At 48.7% G+C, this 19,534-nt stretch overlaps 1 protein-coding gene across 2 annotated transcripts; it reads right to left on the bottom strand.

The window, feature by feature from the left end:
• Nucleotides 1–2,235: 2,235 nt before the first annotated feature.
• Nucleotides 2,236–6,667, bottom strand: FOXA2 (forkhead box A2). 2 transcript variants are annotated; one of them, XM_027622406.2, is made up of 3 exons: nt 6,411–6,667; nt 5,315–5,384; nt 2,236–4,269 (listed from the first exon to the last, which is right to left on the bottom strand). In XM_027622406.2, exons 2-3 carry the CDS (start codon nt 5,381–5,383, stop codon nt 2,962–2,964), a joined length of 1,377 nt encoding a protein of 458 aa, XP_027478207.1. In that variant the 5' UTR covers nt 5,384; nt 6,411–6,667; the 3' UTR covers nt 2,236–2,961. The 2 variants fall into 2 exon arrangements, with proteins under 2 accessions (XP_027478207.1, XP_027478205.1); XM_027622404.2 differs by lacking the exon at nt 6,411–6,667 and having other exon boundaries at nt 5,315–5,760.
• Between the last annotated feature and the right edge of the window lie 12,867 nt (nt 6,668–19,534).

Below are 19,534 nucleotides of genomic sequence, written 5' to 3'. Positions count from 1 at the left end.
AGGTTAGGGCAGCGCTTTCAGTCTCCATTGTCCCCCACTCGGCCCCCGGCCCTGCCTCTCGGCTCCTTCGCCACGGGAGCCTTTTATGTGATAATGAAACACATTTCAGGCCGGGCTCACGACGTGTGTGTCCTTGCCAGGAGGAGAGACGGGCCTGATTGCTGGCTGCGGCCTCCGGATCCCCCCCACCCCCACCCCGCCCCAATTTCTCTTCCCTGTGTTCCTGGGACAATGTGGCATGTTAAAAAGGGATTTGGAGACGGGGGGGGGGTGGTGACGCGAGGGGAGGGCAAACCCCCTCAAGCGCGTGGGAAGGCCTGGGCTTGAGGAGGCAGAGACCCCGCAAGGTGGCAGAGGGCGAAGCGGGGCGGGGGGGGGGTCTCCAGGGTTGGGACGAACCTGGGACACTCCTGGTTTGGATGGTCAATAAGCCCAAAACTCTAGTCCCTGAAAACAGAGTCCTGAGCTGTGAAACTTTGAGACAAAAAGTCCCGGCTTCAGAAGCCTGCGGAGAATAACCGCCCACCTTAAGATAGCTGTGCACGGTTCATCCCTAAATCTGCCGGGGACAGTGGCTCTTGCCCTCGCCCCGCCAGATTGTAGGCCTGCACATGCCCCAGGCAAAGTCAAAACCGGGCCCCCTTTGCGCTCCCAGGCCCCGCTTCGCCTGTGGGGTCTCCAGTTCGGTTGGCTGCCTATTTAGGGAGGCTACGCCATCTGTAGGGAGATACAGCAAGATTTGTAAAAATCTATTCTGGGTCTTTCTTTATGCTTTTGGATTTTTCTTTTAAGGCTCACAAAATACCTCCTCATACCCTTTGGCCCTGCAATCCTGGCTCCCCAACTTGGGCTAACTGAACGCTGTCCAAAGGCGGCGGTGTTTGTGGGGAGGCGGAGTAAGCACATCTGCAGACCCTGGGCTCTCACTACTGGCCAGGGTCACTGGACAAGCAGCGCAAGATACCCCCTTATCTCCACCTCATCCCCAAATATACCTTATTTTTTAAAAAAGAGATTTGGACCATCACCCTGAGCGATCCCTTTAAACACCACCAGAAGAAGGTCTGTTTCTCCAGATCAGGTGCTGGAGTGGGAGGAGGTGGTCCCAGAAGCCTCACTGCTCTCTGGCTACAGCTAGGACTGCCGAGGCAAACACCTAAGTAAAGGAGGAGGGTAGGATAGGGTGGTGGAGTGTAGACAGAGACCTGAGGCTGTAGGATCCAGGCAAGAGTTCTGATTCCACAGGAGGGTAAAGGGGTGCCAGAGAAGCAGAGATGAAAGTGCTGTACCAGGAATTTGCAAATCCAGTCTGGGCTCACTGACTTGAAGGGAGGCCTAAGATTGGAAAATACAGTAAATCCAGGCTTCTCCCCAGAGAAGTCAGCCCCCTGGGGCCCAAGAGACATCAACTACATTGTAACTTCACATGACCCAGATTGGAAATTAAGATATATAGTTTTCTCCCTACTTTAAAGCTAAACCTGCATCAAACCCAGGGAATGGTCCACCTTGGATGTGTGTTTCATTGTGTGTAAAGATAAATTCAAAACTCCAAAAGTGGGGTGCCTGGGTGGCTCAGTCATTAAGTGTCTGCTTTCCGCTCAGGTCATGGTCCCAGGGTCCTGGGATCGAGCCCCACATCGGGCTCCCTGCTCCGCGGGAAGCCTGCTTCTCCCTCTCCTGCTCCCCTGCTTGTGTTTCCTCTCTCTGTGTCTCTCTCTGTCAAATAAATAAATAAAAATCTTTTAAAAAAACCTCCAAAAGTAATCATAAATAATATCAATTTCTATTTAATGATGCGCTTGCTGAAGTGTTTAGGGGGAAGTGTACTGATGTCTGAAATTTACTTTGAAATGCGTTTAGGTCTATGGCCACACCACTCTGAATGCGCTTGATAGCATCTGAAATGCATTTAGAAAAAATAACCTGAATTGATGAACAGAGGTGTAAATAGCTGGACAGATATGTGATATAACAAGTATAGTGAAACAATAACTGTTGGATCTGGGCAATGGGTACATCTGTGTTTTCTGTAAAATCTGTTCAACTTCAGTGTGTCTGAAAGTTTTAATAATAAAATGTTAAAACAACAACCATCATGCCTCCCCTTCACCAAAATAAAATGAAATCAGCAACCGGCCAGGATCCCCTTCCCCACACTTTTAAATACTTTCTGGACCTGTTTATTTTTCAAGTCAGGCAAAGGGAAAAAAAAAATCTTGAAGATTCAAGGGGTAAAACTGGCAATAACACTTTAATATAGATTTGTGGAACTCTGGCCCTTTCAGCCAGAACACACATTTATAAGCCATAAATAAAACACGCAGAAACCATAAATTAATCAGACCCGAGACCTGGATTTCACCGTGTCAAGAATGGGAATGCATTTTTTTTTCTTTTCTTGGTCATTTACAACAGACCCTTACATCTTTTTTTTCTTTTTAAACAATAGTACAACTCTGCTTCTCTGTTAAAACTACATGGTTTTACACTGAGTCACTCACAAAAGTTTGTGGGTTTTTTTTGTTTTTGTTTTTTTTTTTTGTTTTTGTTGGTTTTTTTTTTTTTTTTTTTTAATAAAGTAAGACTTCTCTGCAACAGCAGCACTGGAGGAGAAAGACAACAACAAAAAATCAGAACTCTCAAATGCTTAAAGAAGCAGGCGTCTACACAGTAGTGGAAACAGGAGGCTTTTTGCTCTTTTCTTCCTCTTTTCTGTGTTTGTTTGTTTTTGACTATTTCTCTTTTTGCCTTCCCTCCTTATATAGAATAACAGATATCAGTGTGGCCCCTCTGTTTGGGAGGGAGAGCTGCCGAAGGTGAGGGGAGACTGCTGTCCTGGGGGTGGGGATGTAATGGATATCTTCTCCCTTGGATCCCGCTAACACCCCTTCCTCAAACTCTCCGCCCCACTTCCTCTCTCTTGTCCTTGTCCCAGGCTAGCCCGCTCCAGCCGTCTTCTTAAGAGGAGTTCATTATGGGCCGGGAGTATACTCCCTGGTAGTAGGAGGTGTCTGCCGCCAGAGGCGAGGGGTCCAGGCCCGCTTTGTTCGTGACCGGGCCCATGGCCAGGCTACCCGGCATTGGGGAACCGTAGCCAGGGTAGTGCATCACCTGTTCGTAGGCCTTGAGGTCCATTTTGTGGGGCTGGTGGTGGTGGTGGCTGTGGTGGTGTTGCTGCTCCGAGGACATGAGGTTGTTGATGGAGAAAGGGTGGTTGAAGGCGTAGTGGTGCTCCGGCTTAAGGTGGGCCTCGGGCGGCAGGCCTGGGTGATGGGGGGGGGCCAGCAGGTGGGCCGCCGCCTGCTGCTGCTGCTGCCCCGGCGACGGCGCCGGCTCCGGGGGGCTCAGGGCCGCGGCTGGCGTTCCCTTCAGCTCCCCCAGGGCCCCTCGCTTGTGCTCCTGGCACGGAGAGGCGCTCGAGTGGGGCGACTCAGTGCCCGCCGGAGTCTCGGAGGCCGGCCCGGCGGCCTCCCCGAGCTGGCCTTGCGAGGTCTGGGCCCCCGCGGCCGCCTTCTTGCCACCGCCCGTGGCGCCTGAGGCTTCCTTCAGGGCCAGCTGCTTCTCACACTTGAAGCGCTTCTGGCGGCGCAAGTAGCACCCGTTCTCGAACATGTTGCCCGAGTCGGGGTGCAGGGTCCAGAAGGAGCCCTTGCCGGGCTTGTCGGGCGAGCGGGGCACCTTGAGGAAGCAGTCGTTGAAAGATAGCGAGTGGCGGATAGAGTTCTGCCAGCGCTGCTGGTTCTGCCGGTAGAAGGGGAAGAGGTCCATGATCCACTGGTAGATCTCGCTCAGCGTCAGCATCTTGTTGGGGCTCTGCTGGATGGCCATGGTGATGAGCGAGATGTAGGAGTAGGGCGGCTTGGCGTGCGTGTAGCTGCGCCGGTACGTCTTGGGGTCGCGCGCGCGGCTCAGGCCTGCCTGCCCGTACATCGGGCTCATGGAGTTCATGTTGGCATAGGGGGTCAGGCCGCCCATGGCCCCGGCCGCCTGTCCCCCGAGCGGGCTGAGGCTGGGACTCAGGTGCGGCCCCATGCCCGCCACGCCGGCCGCCCCGGCTGAGCCGCCCATGCTCGCCATGGCGCCCGCGCCGGGGGACATGCCGGCCAGGGACGGGCTCATGCCCGCGCCCACGTACGAGGACATGTTCATGGAGCCGGCGCTCATGTTGCCGGAGCCGCTGCCCATGGCAGCCGCGGACATGCTCATGTACGTGTTCATGCCATTCATCCCCAGGCCGGCGTTCATGTTGCTCACGGAGGAGTAGCCCTGCGGACAGAGCCCAGGGAGGGAGGCGCACAGGGTTAGCACCGAAACTAGAGCGTGCCCTGACCTCCTACCCACCGGGCTAGCCCAGCCCCCGCCTGCGGGGAGGTCTCTGGAGAGTCCTTCCCTCGCCTGCTCCCCCCGCCCCCCGCCCCGGCCCCGGACACCAAGTCAGTTTCACCCGGAGCGCGCCGGGATAGCCCTCGAGGAGGTGGCAAGCTGGCTGCGGCAGTTTGCATGGAGCCGGATCCTAGCCCTTCTGTTCCGTGCTCAGATTCTAAAGTAAGGGTCCCCCGGAGTACCCCTAAGCCAGGCACCCCAAATGCGTCTCCTTTCCCCAACTCTCAGGTCAGCACACCGAGTCCGCGCCGCGGCCTCGGATGCCACCTCCGACCCAAGTGAACAACCTGTGGGTCACAGCCTAGGGCGCCCTGGCGGCCTTAAGCGGAGATTGTCCCAGGGTCCTCTCTGTTCATCTTTTCTCTCGGGACCCCATCCTTGGCCCCAGGGGAACCAAAACCCAGTGCCTGCTTAGAGTCCGGGGCCAGCTGGAGGCATTGAGTGGAGGGGCAGGGAGGAGACCGAGAACTGAACTACGCGGAGACCGAGAACTGAACTACACGCGGCTGGGCTTTGCAGCCACAAACTTCCTTTCTCTTTGTCCCTAGTTTTTGAATCTGCCTCTACCTCAGCCCCCAACTCCTACCCACCTTCTCTCCAGCTCCCCACCCCCTCGCCGGCCGACCTCCCACCCCTCCCCAGCCGCGCGCTGCCAAACATAACTCTGTTAGGATAGTGCGTGGCTCGGCCACGAAGAGGATTTGGAGGCGCCGCAAGTCAATATTTGATCACAAAGTTAATATTATCTCAAGGCTAACAGTGTGTCGTATAAAAAAGAGACCCATTTGAGTCGAAGGAGGGTGGAAAAGGCGGCTGCCCAGAGCGGCTGGGGGTGGGGGGCGGGTGCCGGCGAGGGAAGCGGTCCTGAGGTTGGGGAACAGTGCGAACGCCACCACCCCACTTCCCCCTGGAAAAGGCGAGTGCCTACCTCCGGCTCGGCATAGTAGCTGCTCCAGTCGGACGGCTCGTGCCCTTCCATCTTCACCGCTCCCAGCATACTGGAAGCCGAGTGCATGGCAGTTTAAAATTTAACAGCCACAACAAACGACCAGCAATCACCCCCCACCCCCACCCTCTTTAAAAAAAAAAAAAAGTCAGCCAAGGCACGGTCCCCTCCCTCCCTCTCTCGCACTCCCTCTCTCCGGTTCCACTCCCTCTTTCTTCCTTGGCCGGCCGGAGGCGGTAGTTGGAATGGGCGGGAGGGGTCAGCCACAGGAGGAGGGGGCCAAGAATGGGAGGAGGCCCGGACCCGAGCCCCGCTGCAGGGAGCGCCCGCCGCCCGCCGCCGCCGCCGCCGCCGCCGCCGCGCTTGCGGGCTGCCGGGCGGAGGCAGAGGTTGGCAGTGCGAGCTGCCGGGAGGCGGCGGGAAGCGCGCGGCGCGGGGGCGGGTGGGGGGGTGGAAAGAGGGAGGAGGAGAGGAGGAGGAGGTGGAGGAGGAGGAGGAGGAGGAGAGGAGGAGGAGGAGGAGGTGTAGACCGCGGAGCGGACAAGTGCCGCAGTGACGTGGGCGGCTGGTGATATAGCGCGGCGCGCCGGCGCGGGCCTCCAATCCCCAGACCCGGGGCAGCCCATTTGAATAATCAGCTCACACCTAGGTGAGAGGGAGCCTCGGCAGGCGCCCGGCACCTGCCCCTCGGCGCCCGGCGCCCGCCCCACTGCCGCCGCGCCCCAGACCAGTACCAGGCCAGGCAAGCGGGGCGAGTGGGCGCGCAGGCTTCCTGCTCCAGCCCCCTTTCCCCCCGCGCGCGCGGGGAGGGCCCGTGGGAGGAGCGACCTGGGAGGAAGCCACCCCGGGAGCGGCCCAAGGCTCTGACCCCCGCCCGGTCCCCTAGCGCCCGGCGCCTGGTGCGCCTGTCCGAGGGCGCGCCCGGCCTCGGCGCCAGGTTGCCCCTCCGCAGAGCCTTAGAAACGCCGCATTTACTCATCCCGGGTTTCTTCGCTCTCAGTGCTCATTCCCTGTCAAAACAAGACGGTGACAGAGCCAATTTGCAAAGCGCTGTCATATTTAGAAAAACTGTACACACCTTGAACTCGCCTGCCGCTGCTCCTGGGAGGCCCCTCCCTGTTATAATTAAGATCCGGAGAGCCTCCGGAAGGCGTTCGGGGAGCGCCTGGTCCGGCCGTCGCGGCTTTCGCCTCCTCTGAGCCCAGCCTCCGACGACGGGCAGAGGGGTGGCTGTCGGGCAAGAGCACTGTCCGATCGCCAAGCGCAGGGCGCACGCGGCCCCGCCAGCTGCAGTCGACGGTTGGGAGACTGCTATTTGTCTCTGACATTCAGGACGCCGTGTTTCAAGGTTACTTTGCAGTCACAACCGAGGTGCCCACAGCATTTCGTAACTAAAACAAACAGGACAGGAGGTGGGGGGTGAGGCGGGAGGAGAGAGGGGAATAAAGGAATCAATAATGGGACACATGGAATTTACTTCAGGAGGGTCTCTGTTCTCTGCTTTTTTGAGGGGTTCTTTTATAAGAATTAGAAGCCCCGCAATCATATACTTCCTTTTTATTTTTGCTCCAGCTTCTGGGTTCAGATTATCATCTTTCCTGGGCCAGCTATCAACACCCTAATGAGCCCAGATTGCAGGGTTTTGGGGTATTTCAGGTGTTTGATGTGGACTTCTTTTCTTGGTTCTAAAAACAGGCTGGGCCATGAGGATCCAGCCCTGTGCCCGCATCTCAGAGATAAAGAACAAATAGGAAATCGTGGGTATCTGGCGCACCTGTCCGACGTGATGGGTAATGGTGCCAGAAGACAGGGGCTAGGTGGCAGGCCCTGAGCTGAGCACCGAGAATGGAAAGACTGTACGAGGGTCAGTCCAGAAGGACAGCAAGAAGAGCAGTCTATGCAGGGAAACCACCCCTTCCCGCTTCCCCAGGTATCTCAGGCCTGCATCACTTTGAACCAGATGCAGTCACTGGCACCACCTTTTGTGCTGAACCTCAAACGGTTTGACCCACTTATAGGATTTGACCCATTCATAGTGAGGGGGTTAATGAACCCCACCTAGACAGTGCCAGGGCAGGATCCCCCAAATCTAAAATCTGCGTGGCTTTGAAAGTCACTTGCATCGCGGAGGGCTCCCGGGAGAGGCCGGCAGGCCCAGTGCACCTGGGAAGTGTGTTGTGGGGTGTATACACCTTGTGCTGGGGAGTGTGTGCTGGGGAGCCAAAGGGACCAGATTCCCTGCATCTCTCACCGGGTCTCAGAGCATGAGGGGAGCAAGTTAACTGTTCTCCCCAGGGCTTGGGGAAGAGGGGTGCGCACTGGTGCTGAAAAGGTAAGTTACTTGTTTTTTTAAAGCTTTCTGCAGAGGCCCAGGACCAGTTACCTACATACACACACACCTCAAAACACACTGTCAATCCCACCCGCCAAGGAGCTCTTCTCAAATTCAGTAAAAAAAGAGAGAGAGAGAGAGAGACGTCCAAACAGACAAACCTGCGAAACAAGGACAGAGAGCTTTCTGGTGCGTATGGAATCGCACATTCTGGTTAACCTAATCTGTGCATATATGTATGTGTTCCACTGCCTTTTCTTTTTGTTCCAGATCGAAACTATGGTTCTAGAAATTATTCCACGAGCAAAAGGAGCGAGAGGGACCTGGAGAGGAGGTCCGCGGGAGGAAGAAGTGCTACCTTCCTAAAGAGCGAACCTTGCAAGTTCTCGCCAGAGTTGGTGGTCGGTATCCGGACGCACCCGGGAGCGCTCGCCACCGGCTTCCGCAGTGACAGGACGCCCCCTATCGGCCGCGCGGTCCTCGGGCCCGACCTGAGCCCTCTACCCCTGCGCTCCTAACCCCGAAACCCAGGCGCCTGGGCACCTTTTCCCCGCCTCTCAGATATGGGGTTAGCATTTCTTTGGAGTCTCCCGAAGTTCTACGCAAACCCAAACCGCCTCCTGCTTCCTCGGAGCGCCGAGGGCTCGGGTAGGGTTCAAGCCGCCAGTACGCGACCCTCCCGAGCGCGCGCGGCCGCTCCCAGGAAGGGGAGGGTGGCCTGCAGTGCGCTGTAGGCGCGGGTTGCTGCGAGGAAGCAGGAACGTTCACACAGCCTGAGGTTCGCTTTCTGTCGCCGGCGCGGAGGTCTTTGGAGGCGCTACCTCCCCTGCACACTCCCGGTGCTCCCCGGCAGCTTCGGTTTCTAAAGGTTTATTCAGAGCGTCTGGCACGAAAGCCTCAGGCTGGAATGCTGTAAATTGCTCTGGGAGCTTCTCTCCAGGAAAAAGTTCGCGGGTAACTTGGGTTGAAAACAGATGTTTCCCCTAATGCCTCCTTAGTTTAAACCTACCTAGGACCGAGACCTGCAAAGCTTTCCTTTGACCGTGTCCTCCCTGTTTTCCTTTCTTTTCGTTCGGTGCTGCCCCGTTTCCGTATAAGGCCGCTTTATAACTGCCGACTGTGCTTGGTGTTAGCACGCTGTTTTTATTCCGGATGCTGCCCCAGCGGATTTGACTTGGGCTCAAATCTGGGCCTCCTCTGCTCTTGCTGGGGAGAAGACGCTACTATCCTGCATTCCCCTAGCAAAACTCTTTTCACCTGGGAGCTCTCTCTGTGATATGACACTAGCCCGTGGAGAAGGGGATATCAATAAACAGAGCTCAGCTTCCCTAAGAAATAACCTGTAAAATACCAAGGGCGGGGGTCGGGGGTGAGGGTGGCTTTTGGCTCATCAATCCTCCAATTCCTGAAGCCCTTCAGAGAATAAATGTCCAGGGCAGGCCTTGCTCTCGGACATTATCAGGCAGGTTTGCAAGTGAGATTAAGACAGAGGAGATGGAAAGGTGACAGCAAAGTCTTGTGAAAATACACGTTTTACTTTGATTTTTTTAAAAGATTTTATTTATTTATTTATTTATTTATTTATTTATTTATTTATTTATTTATTTATTTATCAGAGAAAGAGCACAAGCAGGGGGAGTGGCAGGCAGAGGGAGAAGCAGGGTCCCCGCTGAGCAGGGAGCCTGATGTGGGACTCCATCCCAGGACCCTGGGATCATGACCTGAGCTGAAGGCAGCCTCTTAACCAACTGAGCCACCCAGGCATTCCACACGTTTTACTTTTAAGTAAGTTTTGGCTTGGCAGAAATCAGATGCCCACACCTGTCTTATTCACAGAATGGCATTTTCAGGGTGAATTTTAGTTCTTTATAAAGAAAAGGCATATAGTTGTGCCAAAGGTTACAATCATCATTTCACTTTCAGCGGGTGGGTTGTTATTTCTGAAATTTTATTTAAAAAACCCTGACCATCAAAATTAGTCTATTTGGTACTGAACACAGCCTTAGATACTCTTTTGCTGGCTTCATAGTTCTTTGATGGCCCGAACACCAGTTGTTTATGGAAAGGTAATTAGCTAAGAATATGTTATCAAAGGAGATTTATGTGAAAGATTGGAGATAAAATTAAGAATGTCCCAGTCTTCTGAAACACACACACACACACACACACACACACACACACACACACACACACACACACGAACATGCTGATAAAGGTGGGAAGGGAAAAAAGCATAATACAGCAGTATAAGTTCAATACACAACACACCAGGATACAATGTAATCTTGCTCTCCTGGGCAAGATTCACAGGAAAAGAAGTAATAATAAATAATGATAAAATAAAATGAAATAAATATGATGCTAAGGTGATTTTTGAGTGGTAAAGTCATACCTTCAATCTACATCTTTTCTGCAGTATAGTTGTGTCATTTTATACTATTATTATTTTATTATTAAATTGCTTTTTATTAGTTTAAAGTGAAATATGTAATAAGAATATTAGATCTGATGTCATGGAAACTTTAGCACACTAACTTACAGCTATTCATTCAATTCTCACACTGAAAAGGAGATGGGTGAAGCCACCATTCAAATGGACCAAAGGTTTGAGTTCCAAAAAGCAAACCAATATTATTTTTTCTTACCTGTGTCAGAAAGTGAGCCATGCCCCTCCTTGCATTGAGGGAAGGAGAGAAGTGATATTCACGCCAGCCACAGATGGTGACTTCCTAACATGGCACGGGAGAAGAAAGAAGACAATCCTTGGGGTGCTACTAGAATGAATTTGGTACCTGGATCTCTCTCTGTCTACATGTAATTTGATTGCTGTTGGGAGGGTGGTGTAGTTATGGATTGTTCATCTTTTATGGGCTTTCTCAGTGGTTGGGTTGAGCAGTTGTCAACTTTGCTTCCATCTGTGTGGGTCTGTGGAGAAGGCCAGCACTCTGCCTTTTGGGTCCAGGGTTCGACAAATATTTCTGGTATATACTTAGCACCCTGTCCACCATTCTTGATCTTGAGCACATTTCTAGTATGTGAGACTATTATAGCATGTAATTAACATAATTGGAAGAGATAAAAATAAAGAAATGACAACTTTTAGTAGCAATAATAACATGTCAACGTGAGTGAGCATAAACTGCTCTTTGAGGGATGCCTAAATTAGATGCATCTGCATTTGTGGCCCTGGGAGCTATTTCATATATTTGAATGTTATTCTTGGAGGCAGTCTCTGTTATTCCTGCCAAAAAGGCAAGCAGTATACTTTGTTGGGGACAGGAGTCATGAAGAGTTGGTCACAGACCTGAAGAATCAGACCCTGGATCTTTCTTCTTCAGAATCCTTTGCTACACAGAGAGATAATTTTTTTCTTTTTTAAAAAGTTTTTAATTCCAGTTTGTTAACATACAGTGTTATGTTAGTTTCAAGTGTACAATATAGTGATTCAACACTTCTATACATCAACCAGTACTCATCAGGACAAGTGCCCTCCTTAATCCCCATCACGTATTTAACCCATGCCCCATCCACCTCCCCTCTAGTAACCATCAGTTTGTTCTCTGTAGTCAAGAGTCTGTTTCTTAGTTTGCCACCCCCTCCCCACTTTCCTTGTTTGTTTTGTTTCTTAAAATCCACCTATGACTGAAATCATATGGTATTTGTCTTTCTCTGACTGACTTTATTTTACTTACCATTGTACTCTCTAGTTCCATCCATGTTGTTGCAAATGGCAATATTTCATTTTTATGGCTAAATAATATTTCATTGTATACATATACCACATCTTTTTCATCCATTCATCTACTGATGAACACTTGCACTGCTTCCATAATTTGGAAATTATGCATTGTAAATAATTTGGAAATACAAGCATTGTAAATAATGCTGCTGTAAATATAGGGAGGCTTATATCCCTTTGAATTAGTGTTCTTGTATTCTTTGGGTAATTACCCAGTAGTGCAATCTAGGGTAGCTCTATTTTTAACTTTTTGAGGAACCTCCATACTGTCTTCCAGAGTGGCTGCCCCAGTTTGCATTCCCACCAATAATGCATGAGGATTCCTTTTTCTCTACAGCCTCACTAACACCTGCTTATTGTGTTTTTTATTTTAGTCATTCTGACAGGTATGACGTGATTTCTCATTGTAGTTTTGATTTGCATTTCCCTGGTGATGAGTGATATTGAGAATTTTTTCATGGGTCTGCTGGCCATCTGGATGTCTTCTTTGGAAAAATGTCTGTTCATGTCTTCTCCTCATTTTTAATTGAATTATTCACTTTTTGGGTGTTGAGATGTACAAGTTCTTTATATATTTTGGATACTAACCCTTTATCAGATGTCATTTGCAAATATCTTCTCCTGTTCTGTAGGCTGCCTTTTAGTTTTGTTGATTGTTTCCTTCATGGTGCAGAAGCTGTTTATTTTGATGTCATTCCCATAGTTTATTTTTGCTCTTGTTCCCTTGCTTCAGGAAACAGATCTAGAAAAAAAGTTGCTATGGCTGATGTCAAAGAAGTTACTGTCTACACAAAGAGGTAATTAAGAATTAGATCTGTGAGCTACTGATTACTTACGTGGGTTAACAAATACACTTCCAGTAAGTATGAGAGGATGAAGCATATGACAGCATGTGACTGTCGTGGAGATCAGAAAGTGCTTAGCATCGCCTGGAGTTTGAGTCTCATGGTTAGGAACCAAGTGCTTGCTTCTTGTCTCCATCTCAAGATGATACAGGGGCTCTGCATAAACATAAAAGAATTATACACAACTTGCTCCAGTACTAAGCAGTAACAATGAAGAGGTGTTTATATATTGTTGGTCCATTCAGCAACTATTTTAATGAGCACTTACTACATTCCAGAGACGAGGATGTAGCCCTGAACAAGGTAGGCTACATTACATGCTCATAGAGATTAAGTGTTTCCTTCTACTTTCTCCTGCTGCTTCTGCCACAGATTCTAGCAGAACATGTTTTCCTTATGTTTTCATGCCTCCTTTCAGCCATGATGCAGGAATTTTCCAGTGCCTATTCCAAAGGGTAATCTACATTTCACCATTCAGAAATAGTTTATCTCCTGGCAGGGTGATGGACTAAAATCCAAGGTGAAGTTTCTGCCTGTGTTGACCCAGAATTGATAGCAAAACCAATGACTCAGTCCTCTGAAGTAGTTGGCATGGTGCCTGCAGAATGGATCTGGCCAGAATGCAGCCAGACAGGAGCAACGTGTTGTTCAAATTACCTGATGCTAAACTACCTTTTGCAATCCCTCTAGAATATGGGATACTAGGGGGTTCTGGCTTTGGAAAGAAGGAGCAGGCAGCAGGGAGATGCTCCTGCTGCTAGTGGGTGCTGGCTTGAGAGCCTTGTCCTGCGGGTGTGAGAACAGCAGTTGGCGCAGAGAGCACTCAGCCCTCAGGTGTTTGTAATATACAAGTCTGTATTCATTGTCAATTTTACTTCCAAAGGTAATTCCAGAAGGAGGATGGTGGAGCTTCTTGAAAAGTGGGAGCTTTATTTTATAGGGAGGGGTAGCATAATAAAGCAGCAGTGACCCACTGGGACTAACCAGACCTAGGACCGCCCCTCAAATTTTTATGTGCATAGGAGTCCCCTGGGGATCTTGTTAAAATGCAGATTCTGATTCTGCAGGTCTGGGGAGGGACTCCGGAGTTTGCATTCCAACAAGCTTCCTGGTGAAGCCATGCTGCAGGTCCCTGGCCACAGATGGACCAGCCCGGCCCTTCAGGGCCTATTTCACAGTAAGCCTGCAGTCTGTCCCGAGATGGATGGTGGGATGTGTCTTGATAAAATGGCAAGCATTGAGTCCTTCTTCACCTTCTATCAGTTCTTCCCTCGCCGACCTGTGGCTACACTGACCCTCCCTGCCATCTGGATTCCACCTTCCGGCTCGCAGGAGTCAAAATGTGTCTGCAGGTGCAAGCAAAATAGTGGGGTAGCCCATGCTCCACTCAGAGCTCCCCACAGGTCCCACACCTCCTCTGCTTGCACAGGTCTTCAGGAGACAGGGACCTCTCTGCTTGGCTAGGAGGGATAGGGGACCTATGGCTATGATCAGTTTACAATGTGGAAACTGTCCTTTCCCAAGCACGGAAAATGGCCTAAGAAAAGTTTCCATTGTGATCACACTGCATCAGCAAATGCCCACCAAGGCCCCTTAACTTTTCCCCTTAAGGAAGAGGTCCCATGGGACCCAGGCTGGTCTTGCCTCCCTGTGGACCTTTCCTAAATATCTCACAAGATTTTTGCTGACCCCAACATGCATTTTGAATGAAGTAAAGTGGAAAGATGATAGAGACGGAGAGAGAGCGAGAGCAAGACAGGGGATTCCTGTTTATTGAATTTCCGATGGGGTTTGCAGGTTTGCAGGTCCTCCTCCTGGAAAAGACATAGGCTTCTCGTGATGATGACTGAGTGGGAATTTTCTTCCACAGAGTTTGACCAGATGCTGAACCGACGCTGCCCACCAGCGCATGAGGACAACAACATGACCAGGGGTAATTAAAACTGAACCCACAGACAACACCAAAGTGAACCTCCCTCCCCGCCCCTGCCCCGTTAAGAAACACACTGTTTCTCTTGCTTTGCTACTCACATATTTTTGTATAAAGTAGGAAACGTTTAGGAATTCAAATCTGAGTCTCAAAGGTGAGAGGAATTTAAAAATTCAGGATGTTTCTTTAATGCTTATTCTATTTGCAATATGCACTCATAATTAGCACTTAGACCACCTTTTCCTTGTGGGAATTTAAATAAGGCATTCATTCCAAAAAGGGCTCCTTCCTTCCAGGTAGGAACTGCTCAAAGGGAGGGTACATATTTTTTCTGTGGGCAAACTCTTCTTATTTCTCTCATATTTATCAAAGCCATTGGAGAATTAATGTCAACACAGTAAGAATTTTAGACCAAGTACTTAATCTGGGTTTGATTTTAAAGCAGTGTGGGTTGTGATAGTGAGGCTGGTGAGGGAATTGTATGAAGCTGCTTGGAACTGGATATAAAATACAAATTGGTTTTGCAGCTGTCTCTTTCACACCCAGCTAGTCAGTCACCACATGGCTTGCCTCTTTCAGCCTGAAGGACAGGAATATGTGATGCTGATCTCAGATGTATTGTTTAATATCATATATAGAATTATAAAGTCTGTATAATATTCTCCAAAGTAGTCTACATAAATGGGTCTAGAGCTTTCACAGTCCTGAGAGTTTAACTCTTCCTTTAAGAGAGAAACCTGGTGACTTCATTCCTCTAAGTCTTCAAAATAAAGTGCTAAGTAGATGCTAATGATGGGGAACATCTGGTCTTGGTGGGAGTCCTGTGCCTCACCTCTGAGACCCACTTCCAGATCCTAACAGTTCCGTAGAAATTGGAAGGAGAAGCCTTCTCGCCTCTTTCTGGTTGTTTCATTCTTTTCTCCCTCTTGACATGTTGAATTTAGGAATACAGAGTTTTTTCTACATGTTTCTTCCTGGAGTTCCCTGTCCCCCAGTTGACACGGATTTGGAAGAATAGAGAGGTTGTGGAAGGGCTAACATTTACATCAGGCTCAGGGTTCACACGCAGGCCTGTCTGTGGTGGGAACTCGTGTTGTTGCTGTGGTCTTGGGAGTGAGAGATGCTGACCTCCCTCCAGGCCCCCAGCCCTCCCATCCCCACCCAGGCTTTCTGACCTAGATCTCTTCCCCTTCCCCACGTGAGATGGAGCAGTTCTAAAAAGCTTGGGAGGAAAGAAAATGCTCACGGGTATAGTGTCCAGTTATTGGCACCATGTGTATGAGTGTGTGGTGTGCCTACAAAATGCCCAATATTGAAAGTCTAAAAAAATATGGTTAAATAAATCAACCCAACTTTATTGTGGAATATTATGCAGCTGTTATACAGAATGACCTAAATCTCTCTAAAATTGTGTAAAATGTATATACGTTTATGATGAAGGGTTAAATAGTTGCAGGATAGGGTGACTTGATTTAGTTTTGGTGAAAATAAACCCTGACTCTGTGCATAGAAAAGATTGGAAAGTCACACATAAAACCGTTAACAATGACACCCCAGAAGTTGGGCCCTTGGGGATGTTTGGGAGAAGACTTTCACTTGCCCTTTATATATTCCTCATTTTTTACAATTATCTCTTTTGTTTGTGTCATTAAATACCATTTGAAGACAATGAACAAGGCTTGAAAAGTGCACTTTTGTCACTGGATAGCCGACAGGCTGTACACAAATATTTCTGAGTCTTATTATACTTTTCTTATACGCTTTTCTGCATCTTGTTTTAGAGAAAATGAACAAGCCTGTTGGAGGAACATAGATGATATTTGCAAGAAGAGAATCAAATTGGGAACACCCATAGGCCAAGAGAAGTTATGTAGCAAAAAAGAAACCACTAAGATTTGTAAATCTGACCTAATTAAAAAAATTAAAAAGTGGATTCACAGGGCAGACTTAAAGAACCAGCAAGTACTTAAATGACTGTGGATCTTAATTGCTTATGGACCTTAGGAAGTGAAAGGATCGCAATGCAGGCTCTCTGTGGTTTAACCTAATTAATATTTATGACTGCAGAAGAAAATTAAATAAGGCAAACGGTGTAATTTTAAACAGCCTGTGGTCATGGTTAGCAGGACTCAACAAATTCAGAGGCAAGAATGAGGGAGCTTTGGGAATGGTGTGATTTCAGTTTTCATGTCCCTGATCCATGTTCTTTGCTGTGTGAGACCTCCAATAGGGATGTCTCAGAATGCCACAGTGACTGTTTCCACTTACCTTCTTTGCATGTTTTCATGTCTTTGTGACTGATTGTCCAAAGGAAGATTTTCCTGTTTGGTAGGGGAGGGGTTATACCCAAAGACATTAGCTCTGGAACCATCTATAATTGTTGGTGTTGGGCATTTCTACAGCATGTATCTGCCATTTACTGATTCTTTGCATGGATTGATGATTTGAGTTTTTCCATCTGGGAGCTGAGAGTTGATTAGATAGCATCAGTTCCTGTGATGGAGAATCTGGAAATTGGTTCAACTTCTGCATGCTAATAAATGTTTATTGGGTAGATGAATAGATGGCAGATGGATGGGTGGATGGATGGGTAGGTGGAAGAATAGAGGACAGATGCTATGCAGCGTTAATTTAAAACTCATGCTTTACCTGGGAAGACTGGTTTTGGAGGGATCAAATCAGATTACAACAAATCCTAACCAAGTGCTTTTCAAATTTCAATTGAGAGTTCATTAATATGCTCCATTAAAACTATCATTAAATAAAGGAAAGGAATAGAATAGAATCTTTCAGTGCATCTCACACAGCAAAGACGTGTGTCCTTTTTGAAAAACCTGTTTCCATTATTAATGTGTGTGTATCTGTTTCAGGATAGAAAATGCATTTTTTACTGTGTGTTCTCATCCAGGAACCTGAGCAACTGGGTATACTGGTGACTGAGGACTCATTAGCTCTCCCTTCAAAGAAGCTTCAGATTTCTCATCTGTAAAACCGGGAGAATAGCAGAAGCCACCTCCCCGAACTGGGTGAAGACGAAATCAGTTGAGGTACACAATGACAGCTCAGCCCACTGCCTGGTGTCTCAGGAACATGGGTCAGTGTTGCTTTCCTCCTTGCATCCTGTGTGGCTCCTCAGCAACACACTGGAGGAAGAGCTCAATGTTTTACAATTTCTCCTCTCAGCTGTAACCAAAAACAACCTTCTTAAAGGAAAACTATGCTTGTTCAAAATGATACCGTATGTTTGAAACGATCACTCTGATGTAAATGCTCTACTTAGCTCTGGGCCAAGGACAGCTCCAAGTTTAGCAAATGGGTTCTCCCCTCTTGTGACTCTTCATAGCAAAGAGCTAGAAGCTGAGGAGCCTGCCTCAACTGACAAGCAGTCTGGAGCTTCATTTGGCTTTAATTTCATGGTTTTCCCTCCCTTTGAAGGCTAAGTTCAGCATTTCATTTTTTGTGCAGACAATAACCCCAACTGTTCCTAAGCTCTTTACCACATGATGAAACTGTCCTCTTTTCCTTCCTGCTCTCTTCCTGAAGTCCAGAAAGCCTCCACTTCCAAATGGTTTTGCAACTCCCCTCTTACCTTCATGGTAATATGTTGTTCACCATTCTTTCTGATTCCCTTCCTATTCCCTTAATCTCTATGCTATGCTGTTCTCTCACCCATAAAGCCGTCTTCCACCCAGGTGATGTTCTCTGGGTGACCCAAATCTGGCAGAAGCCTCCTTCATTTGTTTTTCCAAAAGGATCCTTAGCTGTCACTACCAGGCTGCCACTCCTCCCACCAACTCTTTCAGGCCAGCCTGGAGAACTTGCTCTGGTATAGAACATTTGCCAACTTCTACCTTAGATACAACTCAAACCAAAACAAAACAAAAAAGCAGACACTTCTACTTGGATTCTTTTCAGGTAACTTGAAAGATCTCACTCTCTCAAGCTGACCAACATAGCCACCTGTTCCATAAGAAAATGGAAATCTTGCTCTTAGCGATGGAAAATTCTCCCTTTTTCCATGGGACCTGGTTGGGTGGCGAGTGGGAGCAGAAGTCCCCATAATCAGCAGCTGCTTTGCTCATTGCTTGGAAAAACAGAAGTCAGGCTGCTAAAAAGAAAGCAGGGGAAAAGAAAGAAAGCAGGAGCACATGGTGGTATGTGAGGGGAGAATCATGCCTTCGTTAACTTTTTTTAGCTTTTTTATTTATTTATTTTTTAAAGATTTTATTTATTTGAGAGAGAGAGTGTGAGCAAGTGAGAGAGAGAGAGAGAGAGCACATGAGCAAGGGGAGAGGCAGAAGCAGACTCCGCACTGAGCAGGGAGCCTGTTGCAAAGCTGGATCCCAGGAGTCTGGGATCATGAGCTGAGCCGAAGGCAGACACTTAACTGACTGAGCCACCCAGGTGCCCCTGTTAACTTTTTTTTTAAGGTTTTTTTTTTTTTTATTTGAGAGAGAGAGAGATAGTGTGGTGTGAGGGGGTGGGGTGAGTGGTATTGGGAGAAGCAGACTCCCCGGGAAGCAGGGAGCCTGCCTTGGGGCTCAAGTCCAGGATCCTGAGATCATGACCTGAGCTGAAGACAGACGCTTAACCCACTGAGCCACCCACCCAGGTGCCCCACTTTGTTAACTTTCTTATATCATTGCTCAGTGTTATTCTTTTCCTGAAATGTTATTTTAGCACACACATCCATATTATATTCCAATTGACTTTTCCTACACAAAGGTATGTCTTGGGGATATGGGATTCTCTGATGTTAACACATACGCAATGACCTCTTATTTTTCACTACAATATAATGTATACATTTCATCAATCTTTAGTCAATTTACTACTGCTTGTGTCTCAGGGGTGAGCTCCCTAGAAGCAGAGCCTGGAGGGCTGGGGCTCATGTGCATGTGATTTATTAAGCTAGTGGTCCCAGGTAAGGGATGGGTGAAGAAGGAGAAGACTAGTAAAGAGCCATCTCAGGCAAAGCCCTGCAGATAGGAACTGCAGTCTGACTTCACAGAAGACTTTAAAGTGTGTGAGTTCTCACTCCTGCACCCATCATTGGTTAAGGCACCGCCTGGGGTCAGGTCATACATTCCCAGGCACTTAGAACTCTCTGTGGGAGCACACTAAGTGGCTCTTAGAGCCCAAGAGTAGGCTCTGATGGAATAGCAGTCGCAAAAGCTTACTGAAAGCCCCACACCAAATGACAAAAATGGAAAGAGGGAAACTGACCCATAGTACGTATGAGAGAACTGCAAATTTTGCTATTATGGACAATACCGCAATGAATATTCTTGTGCATGTCTGTGTATGCATGTGACTGTGTTTCTCTAGTGCATAGAGGATCTGGAAAGATCCACAT

The sequence above is a fragment of the Zalophus californianus genome, chromosome 8 (assembly GCF_009762305.2).
Source record: "Zalophus californianus isolate mZalCal1 chromosome 8, mZalCal1.pri.v2, whole genome shotgun sequence".
NCBI lineage: Eukaryota > Metazoa > Chordata > Mammalia > Carnivora > Otariidae > Zalophus > Zalophus californianus.
The sequence above is the reverse complement of the archived record's forward strand: the minus strand, read 5'-3'. Positions and strand labels throughout refer to the sequence as shown.

Excerpts from the sequence above, each read along its gene's own strand:
- FOXA2 (XM_027622404.2), bottom strand. The coding sequence starts at position 5,401 with ATGCACTCGGCTTCCAGTATGCTGGGAGCGGTGAAGATGGAAGGGCAC. Across the intron at positions 4,270-5,314 it reads GCTACTATGCCGAGCCGGAG|GGCTACTCCTCCGTGAGCAA; the intron begins GTAGGCACTCGC and ends CTCTGTCCGCAG.